This window comes from Cheilinus undulatus, linkage group 8 (assembly GCF_018320785.1).
Source record: "Cheilinus undulatus linkage group 8, ASM1832078v1, whole genome shotgun sequence".
Lineage (NCBI taxonomy): Eukaryota > Metazoa > Chordata > Actinopteri > Labriformes > Labridae > Cheilinus > Cheilinus undulatus.
Genome location: NC_054872.1, coordinates 38,705,669 through 38,727,962, shown reverse-complemented (window position 1 = coordinate 38,727,962; position 22,294 = coordinate 38,705,669). Strand labels below are relative to the sequence as shown.

At 38.0% G+C, this 22,294-nt stretch overlaps 1 protein-coding gene across 2 annotated transcripts in view; it reads left to right on the top strand.

The window, feature by feature from the left end:
- The window catches only part of LOC121513594 (mannosyl-oligosaccharide 1,2-alpha-mannosidase IA), a 359,205-nt gene that overhangs the window by 205,410 nt on the left and 131,501 nt on the right, over positions 1-22,294 (top strand). For both annotated transcript variants that reach the window (XM_041793427.1, XM_041793428.1), the window contains exon 3: positions 2,532-2,647. In XM_041793427.1, coding sequence (XP_041649361.1) covers positions 2,532-2,647 — 116 coding nt within the window. The remainder of the gene's footprint in view (positions 1-2,531; positions 2,648-22,294) is intronic.

The window sequence follows — 22,294 nt, the reverse complement described above, 5'->3', positions numbered from 1 at the left end:
GACATTTATGATTCAAATCTTCACACTTCTGCAGACATGAAAACAGAAATATATTAGCAGCTGCAGCAGTACATGCTTGAGTGCAACAATGTGTAACAGAGTTTCCTGCTCTGCATTTGCGTTTCGTCGCCCAGAGTTCTGGTTGCCATTTGCATACTTGGTCTAACTCCTGATGAGAGACTTTGAAGTGCCAGGTTGCTGAGTGCTTGCATCATATCAATCTTGCCATCTATTGTATGTGAGGTTTTTCTTGGGGATGAACATGAAGATTTTCAACACTTTTCTCATTTAACCAGGTCAGATTCCACACTATTGCATTATTCCAAGTAATCTACACATTAACCCTGGAGCACATTGGTTTACAGTCTATTAAATTATAGCTTCTTGCTGTTCAGTTTCCAATCCCTAATTTGCCCATAAACTCTTTTACTGTAATAATGAGCTTCAGCTGCCTTATTTACATATTATCTGGTTATATGAGAATGGAAGGAGGCTGTTTCATAAGGCCACCATGATGGAAAAAACACTCTTCAGTGCTTCTCATTTAGACTAGGAGAAGAAATGAAGATCTTCAAATGAGATTCATAAAGGCACCGTCACACACAGAGCAACAGTATACACATATAGATAACACACACTAGCTGATGTAGCTGATGTAATCCAGAGGCAGCTGTGTGCTCTAATCAGTGTAGTAGGGATTTTTTTCCCGCCTCTGATATTTGCCTCTTAAATGACTTGACTTTTATGTTGATGTAGCAACTGAAGCTTTTAATCTTAAATAGGAGATCTTCTTCATCTGGACCACACAAAGCAAGCTCAGTCTACTGAGCTACTATCGCCAATCACAGCATCAAAGGTTTAGTGTCAAATCAGAGTCCCTATCTTCCTTTGTACAACAAACTTCTGTCACAGTGAGGAGCCTAATGAGATGTCAGGTATTCACCGACTGTGCTCATTACTTTCTGTTTTCAAGCCTTTGTAAATAAAACATCCTATATTTGGCATAAATGATGGGAGTGCCAGTTTGGTCTTAGCATCACATAATTTCTACCAAAGAAAGTCTGCCTGAGTGAGTTAATCTCAGGGTATGTTAGCATGCATAGTATAGCCTCGATAGCATGCAGCTAACGGGTTGTTTGTTGAATGGTGAAAACATGAAAAACTCTACAGCTCAGTACCTTTTTTAAAACACTGTACTTAACTTTGGTGCACATACTAAGCATGCCATACCTCTTTCTGAAGTTGCTATCCAAAGGAAGACAACGCACTTCCTGCAACACTTAGTATCTATGCTGTTTAACTTGCAGGCTAAAGCTTCATATGAGACTGTGGAGAGCGCACTGAACACTGTCCAGCAGGACTGTCAGTCACATTCATTGCAGGCAAATCAGAGCAACAGGGCAAAATTAGGCAGTATGCATGTGCATCTGCAGACAAGTGCTGCAGTAGTTTATGAACAGTGGAGTTTGTCGGAGGATAAAACTCATGCTGAGACTGGACAGGAAAATGCAGAAATGTTATCCTCCAAGAACAGCTTGCAGCGTGGCTCTTTGTTCTTGTTTTAATAAAGAAATGTGGCCTAGTTCTGATAAGACTGCACTAGAAACAAGCTACCCCAGCTATCGGCAGTACAACTAGAGTCTGCCTGTAGCTGCTGCCTCATTCTCCTCAAATGACGCTGATTGGTTGGATCCCTTCCTAGACCTGGCAAAATCATTTCCAATGGAGTTTTGCAAAATTGAATTGCCAGGTGGCGGACTTGCAAATCTATCTGCTTTGCAAGATTGAAATCAATCTCCACATTATCAAGATGTGTTAGTATGACTTCAAGAAATGTGATGTCAGTCATGGTTTATATGCATTGAAAAAGATTAACCAGATTTGATTTTGTCTAACTGTGTTGAACATAATGACTGGTTTAAATTTTCACTTTAGTTTACACTGCTCTGCTTGTTTTTAACATACACATGATTTCTGCTTTGTTGTAAAATATCTATTGAATTTTTTTAGAGAACTGTACACATATTGCACTATAAAATGTTTTTTTTGTAATTTTTGCCATCTTGCAATTTGACTGGATATCATTTTCTCTTGAGATTTCATTCAGAAGATGTTGTTTACCCCTTACTGTATATTTATGTTTCATTTCCATTTCCATTTGTCTGTTTAAATCCAAGACTATAATTTTATGATATCCAACTTCACTGCATTTTCTCTAATATTCAAATTTATATTAAGTTTGTTTCATTGTCTAGTTCTTAGTTTTGCCTCGTGTGTAAGACTTTTTGCCTGTGTGCCAAGAAGGGAACCTCTATTTTTAACTTTATGTAAGCAATTTCTATTCACTATTTATGCACTGTGCAACAAAGAGAACCTTTTTACCCCGTCAATTTCCATCATTGTTTTGTTTGCAGGATATTGTAATTAAAAAACCTTTTTTGGAGCCAGAAGTGAACATATTTGGAAGGACTGGACCGCAAGGTTGTATCATTTCCTCAAAGACTTACTGAGATTTCTTGTGTATTTTGCAGGTGGTCTGAGAGGAGCATCCATCATTGACTCTCTGGACACACTTTATATTATGGGATTGATGGAGGAGTACAATGATGCTAAGGAGTGGGTGGAGAGCAGTCTGGACCTGAACTCGGTAAGGAGCTCATTCTTCATTTTTAATTTAGTTGAATAGTTTTTTATTTTATTTGATCATTTATTTAATGGTGCAACTCACTTTAAAGTCTTACTTCAGCTTATGGGAAGCCTCCACATTAACATAATGAAGTTCTCACTTGTGTCCCTGCGTGCTGGATTGATTTTAAGCTTTGCTGTAGTGTTTTTTTCACCAGCATTGTGTCCGCTGAGTTTGACATTTTTCCAAAGCTGGGGACACTCCAGCAGGAATAAAGCTGCCTGTGTGGCTGCCGGCCATGCCGTGTAACCGACTGATGGGATTCCCTGCCTCTTTGAAAGGTCTCCGAGGGGCAGAAAATGTGATAAATAAAGAGAGAAGGGGACGGGAGGGGTCCGAGAGATGTTTTTGGGTGGAAAGAATTGAGAGAAAGAGGGACGAAAAAGGGGGCATGGCCTTTTTATTGACTCAGCCTGTAAAGACGACTTCAGGAACAACCGAGGGTTGCCACTTCTGATATCTGCTCTGATTGAACGGAAGCTGAACGGTGTGCCATCCTTTTTTGTGTGGTTTGTTGCTGTGAACCAGTTTGTCAGTGCTTTTGTAGCTTTGTAAAAAAGAGAGATTACTGGATCACCTCTCAGTCACATTTTCCACCAGTCCCAGTAAAGTGTGTTTTTATGTAATGGCGTGTATTCACACAAAGCTTACAAACACCACTGTGTCATTATGGCTGACAAAGTCGTACCGTAGACACTGAGCCGTAATTACACCATTTCACCGACTGTTATGACAAGGAGACACAAGTCTTCAATTTCAAAAGATCTGTTTGCTGACTGAATTTTCCTTAAGTGGCATTTAAAAGCATCAGTTTACTTAAGATGTTTTTCTTTTGAAAAGGAAAAAAATCCCTTCTCTGTTGAACACGTGTGCTGTTGTGCACACTATTCGACTACTCGTCATTACTTTTACACAACATAGGGTTCTGTGTGAAAAGACATTTAAAGGACAACTGTTCAGCACAAATATTTATTCCTCCAGGGAACGCCTGAGTTTATGATAAGAGTTAAAACAAACTGTTTACAATGGGCTTCTTTCACTTATTGAGTTAAGGAACAGCCTAGTTTTAGGTGAGACAGGTAAGACTGAACTGGAAAAGGTTGTTAAAAAAAGTTGTTTTAAAAATTAAAAATATCTATTTGAGATCTGTTTTAACAAAGGTTGAACTTCATAGTTAACAGTACTCAATCACTTTTAGTATTTTTGTCATCTTATTTCAATTATTTGACAATCATCCCTTAAGTTTCCGCATGCTTTTGGGCATTGGACACTTTAGCACCATGGGTGAAGTTACCTGCGGAGTTAGACAAGTCCTGTCTGTGTGGAGCAACCTCAACACAGCATGAATGGTGTTCCAAAACATGATAGAAAAGCATGGACTGTAAAACGACAAAGCCTGTGTGACATCAGCCATTTGATTACAGTAGGCAGACTCGAACAGCTTCTGCATTCTGCTTGACAGAAAGGTATCTTCTGCCTGTCAAGCTATCTGTCAATCAAATGAGATGCGCCAATCGGTGCACAGTGAAGTTTTTCCTAAATGAAATCAAAACAATTGTGGTACAAAAACAAAATCACCCTCCATACAGTGAGAGGACATGAAGAAATTAGCTAATGAGACACATTTGTTTTTTTGAACCAGCCTGTAAACCAGTCTATTTCTTGCTTAAAAAAAAATAGCTTTTTAACATGAGTTGTGTATGGGACATCCGGTTTTCCTGCAGCCAGCGTCAAGTGGACACTTGTGGTATTGCGATTTTTGCACTTCCGCATTGGCTTCATTTTGAGGGCCGGAGGTTGCTGCTTCTGAAAAAGCACTTCTTGATTCATTGTGCACTTTTCAGATAATGATATCAATAGTCCTCCCAGTTAGTTAACCTTTGATATATAGATGTTTGATATAAATTATGTGAAAGAAATACCTGGAAATTGCAGATGAGAAATGTGTTGCTTCAAGAAAAGTGTTTTTCCATATTGTAGTAAGTTGGGTTTAAACTGACTTTTTAATAGAGCTTTTTCAGTTTAGTTAAGCTAAAAAAAAAAAAAAGTTTACCCAGCATAAACATACGGGTAATATTGAGTTGATTTAACTTAAAACGGCTAACTACATGCTACTAAACAAATACTGTATTCATGAGTATTACTTCAGATTTATTAGGCAGTCAGTTTCCTCTAATGTTTGAATTCTTTTAACTTATCAGGTTTGACAGTATGGTACTAGAGCCATGGAGAGTTTTTCTAAGTGCTAATTTTACCTCTACCAATCACTCCTGAAATGTATGACCACTGTAGAAATATAACAATTAATACCATTAATGAACATACTAAGCCTATAGGTGTAATATGGTAAAAGTCAGTGTTAATGGCCTATAGTACAATAAAGCTTTGCTAGCCTGCTGAGCTTATCACCTAGACCAAGTTAAGCTAGCATCAACAGCAGCTCAGCTTGCTAACTCCTCTGGTGTCTCCAAGTGTTAAAGGTACAACTACTTTAATTTCTTTATTTACAAGTTTAAGTCACCTTACAATCAAAGTTAAACTACAGCCTTCACATAGCCCACAGTATGACATAATTTGAGAGGAAAATCAATCTGCAGAGCTCAACAGAGACCGTACGTTTTTCACTGGCTCTGGTTCAAGAGTTGCTAATTCAGATCCTCCATTTTAAAACCAACTAGCTTGAACAGAGCTCAACAATGTTGTTCCGAAAGTAAAAATCTCATTCATTTTTTTTCATCGCAGTTAGATTATTAGCTGTAATGTTTAAAATAGCCAAATTAGACTTACAATGAGCTACATGAGTGTGAAACAATGGTATGTGTTCCTGTAGAAGACAACAGTAAGATATCAACCTCATTTTTAAGAAAAACATGATTTATCTGGAATCTCAGCCAAAAATACTACAGTACCCACAATCCTTAGAGTGCCACCTGACATCTCATTGGTGGGGGCTGCTGTAACCATGGAAATGCCTACTACATCCATGAACGAAGACTGTAAACTGTTGATGACAAAATGCATGCCACTAGAGAATGGATGCAAAATTGAGTAGCTTGTTGGCTTGGTTCATACATTCTAAGTGTTGATAGATGGATTATACTATACTTATGTGACTACACAGCAAAATTACCAGTGTTAAATTAACACTGAGAGTTAAATCTAACACTAGAAAAGTGTATGTACAGCATGTGTCCTCTCTTTCAGTGTTAATTTAACATTTTTCAGTGTTGATTTTAGTTAGTGGGAAAATTTGTGACAGTTTTGATTATGAGGGTACATGTGGTCGAGATAACTAGCACTTGCAGGCCAGATCTGGCCCAAAGCCACCATCGTGGGATCACTTGAAACCATCTTTTTACAATGGTGTAGTTTGTGGTAATTCTACCATGGATAGTTGTGACATTATGATTGTTGAGCTTTGTGTATTTGTTTATTTGTACGTTACTGGATGCCGCATTTCTGGCTGCTTCTGTCGGGATATTTCTAAGGGAATTTAGAAATCTCACTTTCAGTTTATGTTTTGTCCCCGTGGCACAACCTCACCCGCACAATTTCAGTATATTTAGTACATGGCAGACATAGAATGTGGTATGCCACTTATTTGTTGGCACCTTTCCTGTTGTCTCTCAGCCGGTCGATCCAGACGAGTATCAGCTGTGAGAGGAGCCGTAGCTGCCAGCTGGAGCACTTCTCACAGCCAGAGCAGAGATGGGCTCTAATGGCAGCCACTGACCAACAGCCACACTGTCACCAATCATAAAGACAACAAACACAGATTTACACTTCACGCTGCACTTTGTCATGGTGGGATCTGTCATAATGCCTTAACCTCACTCCCTCATGCCTTCATCAGAGGCCTTTTTAGTCCACCAGGCTGTTCCTCCCTTTCTTCTACAACAATTAAATGTGGCTCAATAGTGACAAATTAGATGATTTTTTTGATAATTAGATATTTAAAGGGTTAGTGTTAACATACCCTGATGACAGAGCTATATTTTGTTGTGACAGATTGGATTAGATGCTGGATTTTGAGATACTGAGTGCATCTAAACAGTTTTTAGATATTTAATGTACTTAACATCAGACGCTGTGTTGTCCTAGGATATCTTTGTTTTAATAGTGAAGAACCTTGTGCATTTAGCTCATCTACATGCCTGCCTTAGAAATAACTCGTTGGCTCAATACACAGATTGTCGGATGTTACGGTTCACCAAGCTTGCCAAGAGCCGAAGGAAATGTTCAGATGTCCTAATTTCGTCAGAATCACCACTTAAGAAAATTCAGTCAGTGTAAGAGCAACTACTGGAAAAAGGCTGCACTCAAAGTCAATAAACCTCTGATTATTTAAACCCCAAATAGAGCCTCTTTGCTGGGTTTCTTTTCAAAGAGGGTCAGCTTTAAATCTTCTACATAAATTTCATACAATTTTCACTACTTTGGTCCCAGCCCACCAGCTAAGAACTACTGCTTTAAAGACCTCAAAAAAGCCTGATTTGACTCAACTCATGCATGTTCCTGTCATGAATTGTTTTTGTTGCCTTGTCTTTGTGTGAGTACTGCAATATTGGCAAGGAATACAGTCTCCAACAGTCCCCAGTGGTCCACAGAGTCCACTCACTCCAAGTTTCTTTGCTTTTGTCATGTGGACTTTGGTAGAATGATAACTAGAGTCCTGCACGTGGCTCTATGCCTGCTGGATTTTTGACCGATTTCAGTGTCTCTGCGCGTCGGTGCAAATGTGCCATGGTAGGCCAACTTCTCAAAAAGAGGAACATTAAAGCTGTGCCCTGTATTTATATACAAAGATTTAGTGCACACACTTTTTTGTGGAGCTTTAATATAGAATGACATGGCCCACCAGCCATGTGATGGTAGCTAGGTGGAGATATTCAAATACACAAAAGTGTTTCAGTGGATTTATCACACAGGCAAATCCAAAGAAGAAACTGGAGCACAAAAATCACTTATTGCAGTTTAACCAGGTGCAGAGGACTAACGTTTTGACCGGCATTGCGTCTTCATCAGAGCCAAACACACCTGTTTATCTATCAGCAATGTGTGACTCATCTCCTGTGGTATTTTGTTTAATATGAGCATGGAGAAGTGATTTAAAGAGAGCTTACTTTGATTGGGGATCATGGAGCAGGTGTATCCCATCCAAATGTGTTTCTTGTCGGCATGTTTCAGCAAAGTCCAGTTGTTTCCTGGCTCTGTCACTTACTCTGCTGAGCTTGTAGCAAATGGAACACATTCAACTCAACCTGTTGACTACAGGTGTCCGTCACTCAGCTAGCATCACAATGCTGTGAAATCTGCCTGCTGATATCGTGTCATTGAAAGCAATCAAAAGCACTGGCCTCATCCCTCGACTCTTTGTAGATTTCAGATAGGCTCAACATGGCGGAGACAACAGATTTTAAAACTCTCTGCCAAGTAAACAAAAAAATCTTAATTGCATCTTGACTGTCTGACTTCAAAACAAACTCCAAACTCCTGATGCTGCTCAGCAGACAAACAGACTGGCATGTTCTAGTGTCAGAGCCAATTATCAGAACCAGAGACGCTCCATGTGTTCTGCCAGTGTTAGCTGCTGCCATATTTCCCACAAGCTGTTGTTTCATAAAGCTTTAATAATTATTTGGCAAAATCACAGCTAGTTAGCAGTGTTGAAGGGGGTCTCTGAATCTGACTAGTTCCCAGAGCTATTTTTCTTGATCATCAGTGAAGGCTGCATGAAGCGCTGTATATTTTTCTATTAAAATAGGAGTTTCTATTAGCTGTTTTTTCAGCTCTGTGTGACTTTTAACTTGTCCTCTGGCAGACCAAGAGAGTGATTAATGAGGACTTTGAGACATGATTGAGTTTCCTCGTTTCTCAAATTTTATTACCCTTCTCCCCCTCTTTCAATCTTTTCTAACTTTTACTTCGACTCTCTCAGACAATGGTGTGATAAATCAACTCTGATCATAATACTGACTCCGTTTTAGGGCTTTCTTCTCATTTTTGATAATATTGTGCAGTTCATTTACACACTGACACTGAAGGCATGCTCAGAGATGTGAAATGTCCTAGCCAAGTTTTCTGGTAAGATAGGAGCAATATCATTAGTGCTGATATGGAGGGCCTTAATGCTAAATATTCACCTTATGCTTCATAAAAACATGAGGCTCTTGATTTCTGATTATCTTTTGTGAAGTAAGTTAGAAGTTACTGGATTTGACTTATTTGTGCTAAAATATGTTAGTATCTGATTTGAATCTAGTTTGGGTTTTTTTTTGAGAGGATGTTGCAGTAACTGAATGTTAAGATGTTATCGTAGAAGTGGAAAGAGAGTTGCAAAAGGGTGGAGTCAGCGGGGCCACATAAGGTGAATATCACTCCACGTCAGTAAGGGGTTCTTAACACTGTTATTAAACTAGAGCAGAGAGAGCTTTTCCTGATAAATCAAGCCTCAGAATCACTGCCGCCTCAGTGGGTCAACCATCCAACTAAACCAACACAGTTACAGTGGGTGTTGAAGGCATGCAAACTATTGGTGCATACAAATTTTTAAGTCATGTCCAGAACATTGAATACTGAGTTGTCAGATGTTTTTTGTGTAAGACCAACTCACTGCCAAGTGTTAGGATTTAAAAAATAACTGTGTTAACTGGTAACTCTCATCAAAATGTGTCCCTGTTTTTTTGTAACAGTAAATTTTGAAAATGTGATCTTTTTTATTAAAAGGTCAGAAATATTCAACCATTATGTCTTTAAAAACACATCACAGGGAAATTCATCAAGATAATGTCTTTTCTTCAACATCGTTTGTAACTACGGCAACCACAGACTCAGTCTGCTGAGCATCACCAGTTGACACAGTCACAGTTTGATCTGTTAACACCCAGCCAATACAGGCTAGATTCTCCGCCCAAGCCTGAGGCCAGCCTATAGGCTGCAGACTGGAGCTAGGTTAAGCCAGGATCCCAGCCCCTCCCTTGAGCCTGACCTGATCTGGGCCTGGAATAAGGATATTAAAAAAAATACTGAAAAAGCAGTCTGGTTCATCGCAGAGTCACTTTGTCAGTGGGTATGATGTGAGTCTGATATGCTGCTAGCGCTGCCAGCCTTTGTTCCTCTTTGCAGATTAATATTGGGCTTTAGCATGCAGCTCCTATTAACTTCTGTTGAGTAATTACACCTGACTCTAACCCTTGACAAAATCATTATGAAGTGACATTGTCTCCCGATCTCTGCAAAGTTTGTGCATCATTAAAACTGCAGCACACTTCCATCAGCTCTCGCAGACAGTAGGTTAATCTTCACTCTATTTATACCGTGCTATTTTCATCCTCATCATGAAATGCTCAATGCAATAAGGACAATTTACATGTAAAGGGGTGTTTTATCCCCAAATAACTGCATAATGGCTCAGCCTCTCTGCGCACCAGAGCATGTATGCAGTGATAGGCCAACAACACAATAAGCGGTGCATTAATGCTGAGCCTTTTCAACTTGTTCATGAAATTTTAGTGCACGCACTTTTTTTTTTGAAAAAAAGTGGAATGTATTTCTGATTTTTCATGGCACCAGTTTCAAACCATAACACCCAAGAAGCTGAGAGGGATCAAGGAGAAATGAAGCAATGAAGTGGTGTAAAAACCACTTTTAGTTATAGTAGTAAGATGATTGGTTATTATTTTAACCGACTCTTGAATCTTGCACCTGCTAATTTGTTGTACGACTTTAGCTGTTTAGTCATTTAGCCGCGTGCATCCCTAGCCTGAATAAATGTACTTTCAAATGTAGCAGGGTGACTAAGATTTTACTTTAGATTTTTGACTTGTTGTCTTTTTTTCTTATAACTTCATACATCCTTCCTTCAGTGCAAACTGCACTGATATGAGATGCACTGCACCGATGCACTGGCCACACTTCTTAACTTAAGAAGTCTTTTAAACTCCATACAGTTTATTTACTAAACATCATATCACGGTTTTCTTTAAATGTATGTTTTTGTCATAAGTCCATGTATTTCATGCGTTTTGCCATGTTGTGCTTGTTCGATTCCCATATGAACAGATTTCTGTCATCAAAACAATTCTGAATTGGAGTTTACATTTTTAATTAAAAAAGCCAACTTGTTGAAAAAATGTTGTGTTTAAATGAGATTATGACCTATTGGTATAGTTAATGGGATATGCCACCTTCCAGGAGAATGGTCACTGACTTGGTCAGGCTTGAATTTTTGGGCCTGATCTGAGCTCTACTCTCCAGCTGCATGGACGTCCACATAGTACAAATGAAAATGTTTAAAAAGTCAAATCCTAAAGGCTGTGCTCGCCATACAGAATGTTATGTCATAAATAATGTATATTTGATGAGTAAAGGTATTTTTACTAATGCAGAGAGCTTCAGCCTGCAGGCTACTGTGAAGATTCACCCTGAGACTCAAAAGCTCTATTTCTGTTCTGATTTATGACGACGCTATCTTACCATGTATTTTATTTATGTGTTGGTGTGCCATGCTGTCTTACCCAGCTGGCTCAAGTCAAAACATCATGTTTATTTTTTTATTTACTCTCACTGCATTGAAAGGCAGTCTAATCTGACTTTTCTTTGTTATAATCTTCAGTTTTTTTCACTCATTACTGAGGCTTCAGTGTGCACACCTTTCTCAGTGAAATCTCATCAACTTCAATTTCACTATTGCTCCTGTTTAGAGACTGAATTGCTCTCCTGTGTGTTCATCGATGGTTCCCATGCATCCTCTTCAGACTAACTAGCAGCCTGCTCTGGTAATAATTCCTGATACACCACAGTGAAACTCTCCTGAGTCAAACCAGGTCTGCAAAATGACTGGATAATTAGCACAATCAGGCGTAATACTCTGCCTCTCAGGTGAGGCCATAGAGAGTGTGAAGTCTCATGGGTGTTGTCAAGGGAGACAAAAAAAAGAGCTGTGTAGTTCTGTCATGGCAATATGGGCTGGATGTTTTTTGTTAACTATAGGAATTGTGAGTGCAGACTGGTGTTTGAGAGAGAAGGGTCTCTAAATAGGGCAGAAAAAATGAAAAAGACACATTAGAGTAGGGTGGACTGACCCCACCATAATCTTAAGTATCTTGTCAGAGAGGTGGAGAGGGTGACAGGGATATGAAATCAGTGTTTTCATGTTAAAAAGCATTTTCTCGTCCTGTGTGGGCTGCTTTTTCATTGGTGCATGCACTTTTTAGTCCACAATCAGCATCACCACTGTAGGTCTAACTCTTAAATCTGCAGGAATTAGATCTCTTGACATCTCTTGGAAGCCTTATCATACAAGACTAACAAATAATGCATGACACCAACTAATCAAACAAGTTTGTATGGAGCTAAAATGTAAAACATCCATCCATGCAACCGTCCAAGCATAGCAGGCATGGCATGCGCCTTTACAGGCTTTTCATTCAGTCCTTTGACAAAGGGCTTTGAGTCTAGAAAAAATGGAGACATGTATTACAGGGAGGTTATCTGTAGTTGCAGCATTGCATTCACTCTTTAATGGCAACGGTACAATAGGACAGAGGATCAAAGGAAGTTTCATCTCCTTTTTCCTCTCCTTCTGTGCACGATGGAACATATGCACTCTGTTCTACTCCCATGTGCAGCGGTAACATGAGAAATGATCATCCTAAACTATCAAAAGTCAGGATCTAGAAATTTTGTGTATTTTTTTTTTTCCTTTAAAAGGTGAAAAACTGCCATAAATATAATTTATTTTTGCACTGCGTAACAGTGGAAGCTCTGTTCAGCTTTAATGTCACTCTGCTGGAAGCTTATAAAAATGACAGACTGCTTTAGCATCCAAAATAACCAACAAGTGCAGATTAATTTTATCTTCATATGACTTGAAAAATGGTTCACATCCATTTAAAGGTTTTTAAAAACTGATGATAGTTTTAGTTGCGTCTGATGGGTCTGTGTATTTTCTGGCAGATCCATTTCCTGTTTGAAAACCAGACTCAGAAATCATGAGAATCTCTCATTATTCCATTCAGACAAATGGAAAAATTGAAAAAACAAGCCATTTTCTTTCATTTTTCATTTCTGTCTCAAAAATTGAAAACAAATAACAAAATATTTTAAAATGGATCCAATTTTAGTTTTTTTTTTTCAGTTCTGTTATTTGTTTTCTTGTTTTAATGAAATCCTTGAGGAAAAGGAAATCACGTGATCAATCGGGAAAGGTGAACATTTCAACATAAAAGCCCTTATGTCAAAATTTGAGCCTTTATAGCCATCCACTGTGTCTTACAGTATAATAGTAGGCCTATTTGCTCTTTACAAAGATTTAAAAATAATGTCAGCAGTAAAATACTGGTGATTTAATGGGCTATATTAACATTAGGAGGAAAATAAACTAATGTGAATAAATAAGCTTGGACTTATGAAGTGATAGTCAATGTATACAGCAGGAGTCAGATTGTAAGTTTATGATTGTATTGTTTGGTTAAAAGGTTTATTTGTTATAAGTTAGTGAATAAATAAATAATCAAAGCAAAAAAGAAGCTTAAATAGGCTTAAATTTTGAGGTAAGGGCTTTTATTTTGAAATGTTCACCTTTCCCAATTTGTCACGTGATTTCCTTTCCCTTAAGTTTTTCATTAAAACAGGAAAACAAAATAACGGAATTTAAAAAAAGAAAGAAAGAAAGAAAGAAAGAAAAAAAAATGGTACCTTTTTTTTTTTTTTTTTTTTTTCAGTTTTTTGTGACCTAAATGACAGCTTGTTTTCCATTTTTTTGGTCAAGAATGAGAAAAAAGGCTAATTTTTCTGGGAGGGGTTGTCAATTTTTTGTCAAAAACAGCAAAAAACAGATATGAGAGTTTTTCTAGATTTTTAATCCAGGTTTCAAACAGGAAATGGATCTGCCAGAAAATACACTTACCCTGATGTTGGCTCTGCAGCACATAGCACATGTGGCCATTAACATAAATTTTGGTTGTCTCTCATCACTGATTTGCCCTCAGAAAGAAGGCTTAAGGTGTTTTTAAACTACATTGCTTTGGGTCCTGTTTTACAGTTCAGTTGTAGAGAAGACCATTGCACGGTGCCATTCTATGCCACGAGTACATATGAGCAATGAGTCCTTTTTCCTATAGGTTTGATTTTTGACGAATTAGCCTGACTTTGTTAACAGGAGTTCTGTCATCACTTTTAGCATAGCATAGCATCTTCAAACAGATAGTGGTGCTGCTGGTGGAAATGGACACACATTTTTAAGGGATTTATGATGCGCTAAGTCCACAGCACTGTCTCCATGAAAGTTAGCATTCAGCCGCCTGACCATTACACCAACAGGGACTGTAATGGCATTGCATTCAAATGCATGTTCTTTAATATGGAGTTGGTCCCACTCCTTCAGCGCTAACAGCTTCCACTTTTGTTGGAAGGCTTTCCATAAGACTTTGGAGTGTTTCTGTGGACACTTTTGCCCATTCATTCATTCATTCATTTTTGAGGTCAGGCACTGATGTTGGATGAGAAGACCTAGCTCACAATCCCTGTTCCAGTTCATTCCAAAGGTGCTGGAGGGGGTTGAGATCAGGACACTGTGCAGGCCAGTCAAATTATTTCACACTGAAATCCTCAAACCATGTCTTTATAGTCAGGACACAACAAATCAGTGTAATATATAAACTAGCAATTTCGACTAAAATGGTGAGTTTACACCTTGTTAAGAAAATCAGCTTTTGCGTCATCCTTATATTGACATTTAGAGCATGTTAGCATGTCATTGTACCTGTTTGTTTTGGGTTATTTTTAGCATCTTTTGGCGTTTTGTTGCCCTGCTGTTCGCTGACAGCCCTGAAATGTGAAGGGAGTCACAGTAGGGGTTTATTCAGTGTCAGAAAGCAGCAGAATTTTTGGTGTTTTCATGAAACTCTTGCAGAAGTTGTATCTTGTCAGAAGTTTATATCTTCCTGCCACATCTACCAAGAAAAACAATGAACAAACAATCTTTCTCTTCACATCTGTGTCTGCTGGAGATGCACACAGCACAAAGTGCCTGCTTTAGCTTGAGGTCTCAATTCCATTATATCCTAATAAACTGTGCAACAAGATGAAGAGTTTAGATTGGAAATAGCTCAAGTGTATTTATGTCGTTGATGTTTTAATCCAGATGTAATTAACTTTTTGGTAGAATGAGCAGATACATTGCTCATTGTTGCTGCTGTTAATCCGTTCAACCTAATAAAAGAAGCTGCACCCAGAGGCCTCACAGACAGTAGACAGTTTGTTTACTGACTTCCACTCAGCAAGACTCACTCCTTTTACAGAGGAGGGAAAGTTTGTTGAGTAAGTAGACTCTGAAGAAGAAGTGCTTCAAATTGTCTCCAAGATTGCCAGCAGCATCTCAACAACTACTGAACAGCAGCATGTGTACAGAACCGCAACACAAAAACAACACAGCAGGAAATAGAGAGCTATGTATTGGTAACTATTTCTATCATAATTGCTGAAGAAAAAATATTTCAACCATGCTCAAATTTGCACATGCTTCAGGCAAAACTTAAGTTCATGAAGAGGTTGTAAATCCCGAGCAGCCAAACATTGAGAATACTTTACCATTTTCCATGTCGGGACTTTATTTGTAACTTGGATATAGTTCTAAGTTTTAATGTATTCAGTGTTGGCATTTCAAAACAAATTTTGAAGGCTGGCTTAAAGCAACACAGAGCTGTGTTGACTAAATCATAACAGAGTTATGAATTTGTGCTCTGGATGTTCAGTGCTTAACAAATTTATTAGACCACCACCCAAAGTAAGGTTTCTGCCACAGCTGCCCTAAATTAACAGCATTGGTAATTACCAAAATCATTTTTTTTATGTTTCTGCAATGGTTAATACACCAATATGTAGAAGCTCTTTAACCCAAATGATATTTTTAATGCTAAAATATAATTATTATTGTTATCCATGAATTTCCAAATTTACTGATTTACAAAAAACTGAAAAAATTGGTAAAGCACATCATTGTTTCTTGATTAATATGTCAAATTATAGTTATTTACTTGCATTCCAGAACAGAAAAATCAGTTTTAGTGGTTGAATGTTATGCTTGATTAATTTCTGAATTCTCATAGAGCCTAGTGAGCCGGCTCAAATTTGGGTATAAAAAGGTGAATTCAGTTTGAAATTCCTCATTCCTGTTCAAAATGGTAAAATGTGGAGAGCTCACTGAAAATGAAAGAGTCCGCATTAAAGCACTTCATGATGCTGGATGGTCTCTGAGACAAATATGACAGGTGGTCTGATAAATTTGTTAAGCACTGTATGTTTTTTTTTTCAATTGTACTTCACTTTCTGTATTTCAGTGTGTTTCTATGATACCAAAAACAAGCTAGATTAATTCTTTCTATCCACTAAAAAACACCTATAAAAAGTATTCACCCTCTTGGATGTTTAACCCTTTTATTAATTTTATTTATCAATCATGGTCAATATAATTTGGCTGTTTTTTAAATATAAAACAATCTCTTTAATGTCAAAGTGGAAACAAATTCTATAAAGTAATGTCAATTAGATAAAATATGTAATGTAAAATAAGTGACAGCAGAAATATTCACCCCCTCTAAGTCAGTATTTAGTAGATGCACCTTTGGCTGAAATCACAGCACTGAGTCTGTTTGGTTAGGTCTCATCAGGCTTGCACATCTGGATGCTTCAATTCTACTCCATTCTTCTTTGCAAAACTGCTCAAGCTCTGTCAGGTTACGGAGATTGTTGAGTTTTTCCAACAGTTGCAGTGTAACTCCTTCAGAGTTTGTCTTGGTGGCCTCTCTCACTAGTCTCCTTCTGGTATGCGGTCACTCAGTTTGTGAGGACAGCCTGCTCTAGGCAGATTTACACATGTGCCATATTCCTTCCATTTGCCTTGGAGTGTTCTTTTGTCTTAATGGTGTAATTGTAGCCTTGAATACTGATTTACCAATGACTGGACCTGTGTCAGTCACTTTAAAGGAGTGAGTATTTATGAAACCACTTATTTTATACTACATAGTTTTGATTTATTGATATTGCTTTGTAGAAATCTGTTTTCACTTTTAAATCAAAAAAGGTTTTTTTTTTTGTTTGGTCAAAAAAGCCTAATCATATTGACCATTATTGATGTATAAAATTAATAAAATGGTAAAACATCCAGGGGATAAATGCTTTTTATAGGCACTCTTATAAGCTATATTAAACTAGGAAGAGTTGGTGGTGGTTTCATGGCTCTTTTCTGTCTTAATAGGTATCAGCATCAGCTAGTCTGTTTCATTACAAGGAGAAGTCCTCACAGGAGCTTCTAAATGAGCCTATTTTAAATAAGCTGTAAATGAGTCATTTTTCAATAAATTCATGGTCATATTTAAGGACAACATCAAGTGACATCACTTCATAACAGTGAGACCTGCAGCAAGGTTGTTGTTTACATCCACAGCGCTGTTTTTTGACCCCTAATAGCCTCCTGCCTGCACTAAACGAGACCCAGCTCGCTCCCAGTCATGCAGGCGTCTGAGAGAAGGGAGAAAAAAAGCACAATGTCATTTACGGTGCCGAGAGATGCTTCAATGAAGACAGCGTGCCCTGGAGCTGAGGTCAAGCTGAGCTGACATTCTGTTTCAGGATGCGAGGGGCAAAGGACACTCTGCGTGGGTGCTTCATCATTACGGATATTTGCCTTCATGTTTTACACCGCTCACATCGTTTTGTCCCTGTGGACTCATTTGGCCCAGACTCATGCTGACACATGAGCTACTATGATGCAGACTGAGTTCATAGATGGAGGGCATCTGAGTTAAAGTGGATAACATTAAAATATCTCAATGAATTTGTTGATGTAAAATGTCTGGAACATTGTTGACCTTGAGCTTATACATGGACAGTTTCTGAAGGGAAGTGCTGAGGCAACTTAAAACTTGTTAAAATAAAAGTTTTCTTTATCAGGGGATCAAATGGCTGTGCATTGTTAAAAATCACAGTTGTAATGATTAACCCTAAAGTGGCTGACATGGGCTGTAGGCTTCAATAGCCAAAACAATAAAGGCTACTTGACAGAGATGCAGAGAATTCAAAAACGTTGGAAAAAAAACAAAAAAAAAACCGCTGTGTCACTCAGCCCCTCTACAGGACTGGAACAGGTCCATTAAGATGACTGGACACGCAGATATTCAGGCTTTTTCTCATGCATTTTTTTATCAGCATTTGCTGCCTCTTTGATGTAACACAGTTGTTACTGGTACAGTTGTCGCTATGATTTTATTGATATTGTCATTGATATGAAACTGCTTATTGATCCCAATACTATTATGCATACTTCTCTGCTTTATTTGGTGCAAAATATGCACTTATAAGACAAATCTAGAGATAGAATAATGTTTACTGCTTTAACATCTTAATTTATTATGTTCCAAAGAATTAATGCAAATTAACTAACATCATATGAGCCAAACTTGAAACATTTAACTAGAGATGTTGCCATCATTAAGGCATTCATTTTATCTTTATGTTCAAAAAAATTACAAATTTAATGTGATATTTTTGAAGTTGATAGACTTTTAAAATTCATGCCAGTTTCAAAGCAAACGTAATTAATGAATTTGTCAGACTAAAAACAAACACAAAAAAAATTAAAGGGATTTAACACAAAATAAGATCATTACTGTTCTCTCCTGATAGTGACTTTCATCAAAAATGGTCCTGCTACATCAGAAAGAGTCCCCAGTCTAAATCCTGTCAAATATTTGTCCAAAAACACCTCATCCATAACCATCCATGAACAAATTTGCCATTGTTTGCTCAGTTGTCCATTTTTTCCTGTTATATTTATTTTCATTCAAATATTAGAATTGCTACAAAGCAACGTAGCTGCTAACCTCTGACCTTTACATTGACCTCTCATTGGACCAGCTGGAACTGTCCTTTTAGAGTCTGCAGCACACAATAGCCAGTGAGGGCCTGTGTTGAAGGGAGGTGCCCGCCTCTCTTGTGATGTCATCAACTTCAGCCATATGAAGGCTAGCATGTGGCCACTAATTTGAAAACATTACATTATTTTGGTAATGTTTATGTAGATATGTGTGCAGAATGGTGTTATTGTGAAATCATGATGTATTCTCCACCATATCACTTCAATTTATTATTATTATGCTCAATATTTATGCAAAAAGATGCAAAAATACACTATATTGTGTTTTTTCTTCTCTCTCTCTCTGTCAGTAATATTGAAAATGATTCTGTGTATTGCACTGGGATTCTTTAAATGCCATCTTCCCATAGAGCCCAAGACAATGTCTGTCTGTTGAAGCATTTAGGAGTAGCAGCCTTTTAATGTGTATGATCACGGTTAACAGGGTTCCTCTTGGAGTCTTCAAATGGCACAGTTTGGAAATACTCTTTCTTTCCCTTTGGAAAACAGGTGTAAGAGATTTATTTTGTGTTCAGTTGTAATCAACTTTGAATCGAAGTCGGTAAGGCTTCATGCTTTGACCCAGTTGAGTTTTTCAGCTAAGGCAGGAAAAGGAAATCTTTATTTTTTTGTTGTAGGAGTTTTTGACTAATTTTACCAGGATTTCTAAGTAAAACTCTGTTGGTACTATGCAAACTCCTGTGGTTGTACCTTGTTTTAACTCTTTTATTAGGTTAAAAAAATAAGTTGGAGTCTTCAATTCACTCTGTAATGCAGCATGCCAGTGCTATTTAAAGGTAAATTGTTGATTTATTAAACCCATTATGCTTCAGCATGGTGTATGAGGAAAAACTAGTAATACTTACAGTGCTAGAGTTACATTGCATGTATGTAATCTGGTGCAGTAATATGCAATTCTTCTTCATTCTTTCGACATCGAGCTCTGCTTTCGGCTGAGTCTCTGCATAAACACGTACTCAGTCTGAGGTGTGGGGCTGACATGGACACACTGGTGTCCTTATGGTGGCATGCACTAAAAAAATGCTGAAGAAAAGGGGGTTACAACTAGTCAATCAATGCTGTTTTGAACTAGAAATCCTGCACTGATGTACTGTAAACATAAATACCAAAAAGAATACCATTTGGTCACAAGCATAGTGGTGTCAGTACTGACCAATCATGTACAGGTACCATAATGTAATGATTTCTAATTCCCATCCTTTTGCTGCTGTGTTTTTCCATTTGCAGCATGTTGCTTATGCTTTTGATCCTTGCATGTGTGTTTGAAATGTCCAAATATCAATCTTTCCAGCTGTTTGCTCTTGTCACCCACCATATTAACCCTGCACAGAATCATTTCATGACTGTGAAGTTGCACACAGCCTTTTGCCATTTTAAATCCATTGGAAACAACCTGCACAGCCCCAAACAGCAGATAAAAAACCCTGGAGCGGAGCATTTAGCAGCTTAGAAAGTTGATGTCTCTCTCAGGAGCTGGAGCACAAAATAAAGCTTAAAGCAGAATCGATATTGGACTTGAATTCCTCAGTCTGCCAGAGGAGAGACACTGAGTGAATATTACAATCAATGTGCTCCTTTCTTTATGTCACTGAAGGGTGACGTCTGAAAAAGTCCCAACATGCCCAATATCATCTCTTTCTTGTTTTATGGTTATTTTGACCTTTTTCTCCTCATCTATTTTGACTCTGACCTTTTTTACTCTCACTAAAGCTTTTGCAATCCATTGTAGCAAAAATACTCACTCATTTTATTCCTTTTGACACCTTAGAAACTTTACCAATCATAGAGCAATCCTGTCATTTAGGACACTGAAACCCTTACTTGTACCTTTGTACAATCTCAGTGGGATAGTTGTTTCTCTGTCAGGTTTGTCACAGAAGAGATTTCAAGGTCAGCAGATCCTGTAAATGCAGCAGCTTCGGTTGTTCTGACTCAAGTGGATAAATATGAACATATTACTCCAGTGCAGGCCTCTCTTGTTCAGTTTAGAGTGAACTTTAAGGACCACCATCATTCTTAACTGACCCATTATGTGCCCGTATTCCCCCAGAGGACAGCTCTTTTGAGCTTTCCCAAGGTCAGAGGCAAATGGATGGTGGGTGGGTTTTATCATTCTCTGCATCAACACTACTGAACAGTCTGTCACTACACATTAGAACAGGGTTTCCCAAACTTTTCTCTGCAAGGCTCTCCTGGAGCAGATGTAAACACTTTTAAGCCCTCCCAGCCCCCACCATTCACATCATCAAATACATGTCCCTCAATATAGAGATATGGATTTGGAACTGTAACAGCCTCCTGGGTGGAGAAATTACAATCTTTCAGATAATAAAGTTGTGCATCTACAAGAAAGCAATTTCAGAGTTTAAAAAGTTGGAAATTTAAGAGACCAAACTCAAAATTTCCAAGTTTAAGTTCACTCTTCAATTATTACATGACGAACTCAAAAATTTAGATTTTTATGATCATACCTTTACAGCAGTTTAAAGTAAAAGAAAAAAACAAGAATTCAAATTGGATGAATTTTCAACTTTTGGACTTCATATTCTCAAAAATTCTACGTTTTGGTTCATTTGCGTGTATGACTTTTTAAGTAAAATAAATCCATTTTCTTATCTTGTAAGTTAACAATCTTCTAACTTGAGAATTTCTAAATTTCTCTTTGAATTTAACAAATCCTTTTTTTTTAAAGTGGCCCTAATACACCGTCGTAGTAATGGATAGTTTGTACATAGATCTGTCAGGAACAAGTGTATGTTGGCCTATTATGTTGGAATTTTGTAGAGAAAACAAGTAAATTTGATGTATGACTTTTCAAAGTGGGTCCCGGAGGGCTTAGATTTTCTTAGATATGATTAGAGGGGAGCCCTAAGGAAAAAAGGTTAGGAACCACTGCAGTAGAGCATTAATCAGATCAGGCTCGGATGTTGGATGAGAAGGCCTGGCTCGCAGTCTCCGTTCCAGTTCTTCCCAGTGGTGCTGGATGGGGTTGAGATCGTGGCTCTGTGTGGGCCAGCCAAGTTCTTTCCCAATGAAATCATCAAACCATGTCTTTATAGTCCTTGCTTTGTGCACTGGAGCATTGTCATGTTGGATTAGAAAAGGGCCTTCCCTAAACTTTTGCCACACAGTTGGAAGTATAGCATTGTCTGATATGTCTTGGTATGCTGAAGCATTAAGATTGGTCTTCACTGGAGATAAGGGGCTAGGCAGAGAACTGTGATTCATCACTCCAGGGAACAGTTTTGCTTCAAAGTCCAGAATAATGGTGCGTTTAAAGCACCTTAAAGTTTACTCAAACACAGCATCTTAAATGTATAATATCCCATTCAAAGAGTAGAAATTCAGTAAATGTTGCACATTACGTCCCAGTCTTTCAGACGAGAGAAAAACTTTTCTTCCCTTCCCCTCCTCTCCACACCTCTCCCTAAGTGTTCTGATAAAATGCAGCAGATCTCCATTCAGATACAGAATCCAAGGTTGATTCAGTTCTTATTTCTTTAAAGTATTTTAGACTAGAAAAATAGTAATTTTCTGTTTCTTTAGTCCTTTGGTTCTCCTTGAAGAAAACTTGTGACACAGCCCCATTTTGCCTCTCCGTACAGCAGAATGGGTAAGGCTGTCAGTCTGTTTTCATGTTGCTGCAGGGTGAACAGTTGGAGAGAGGTTAAGGT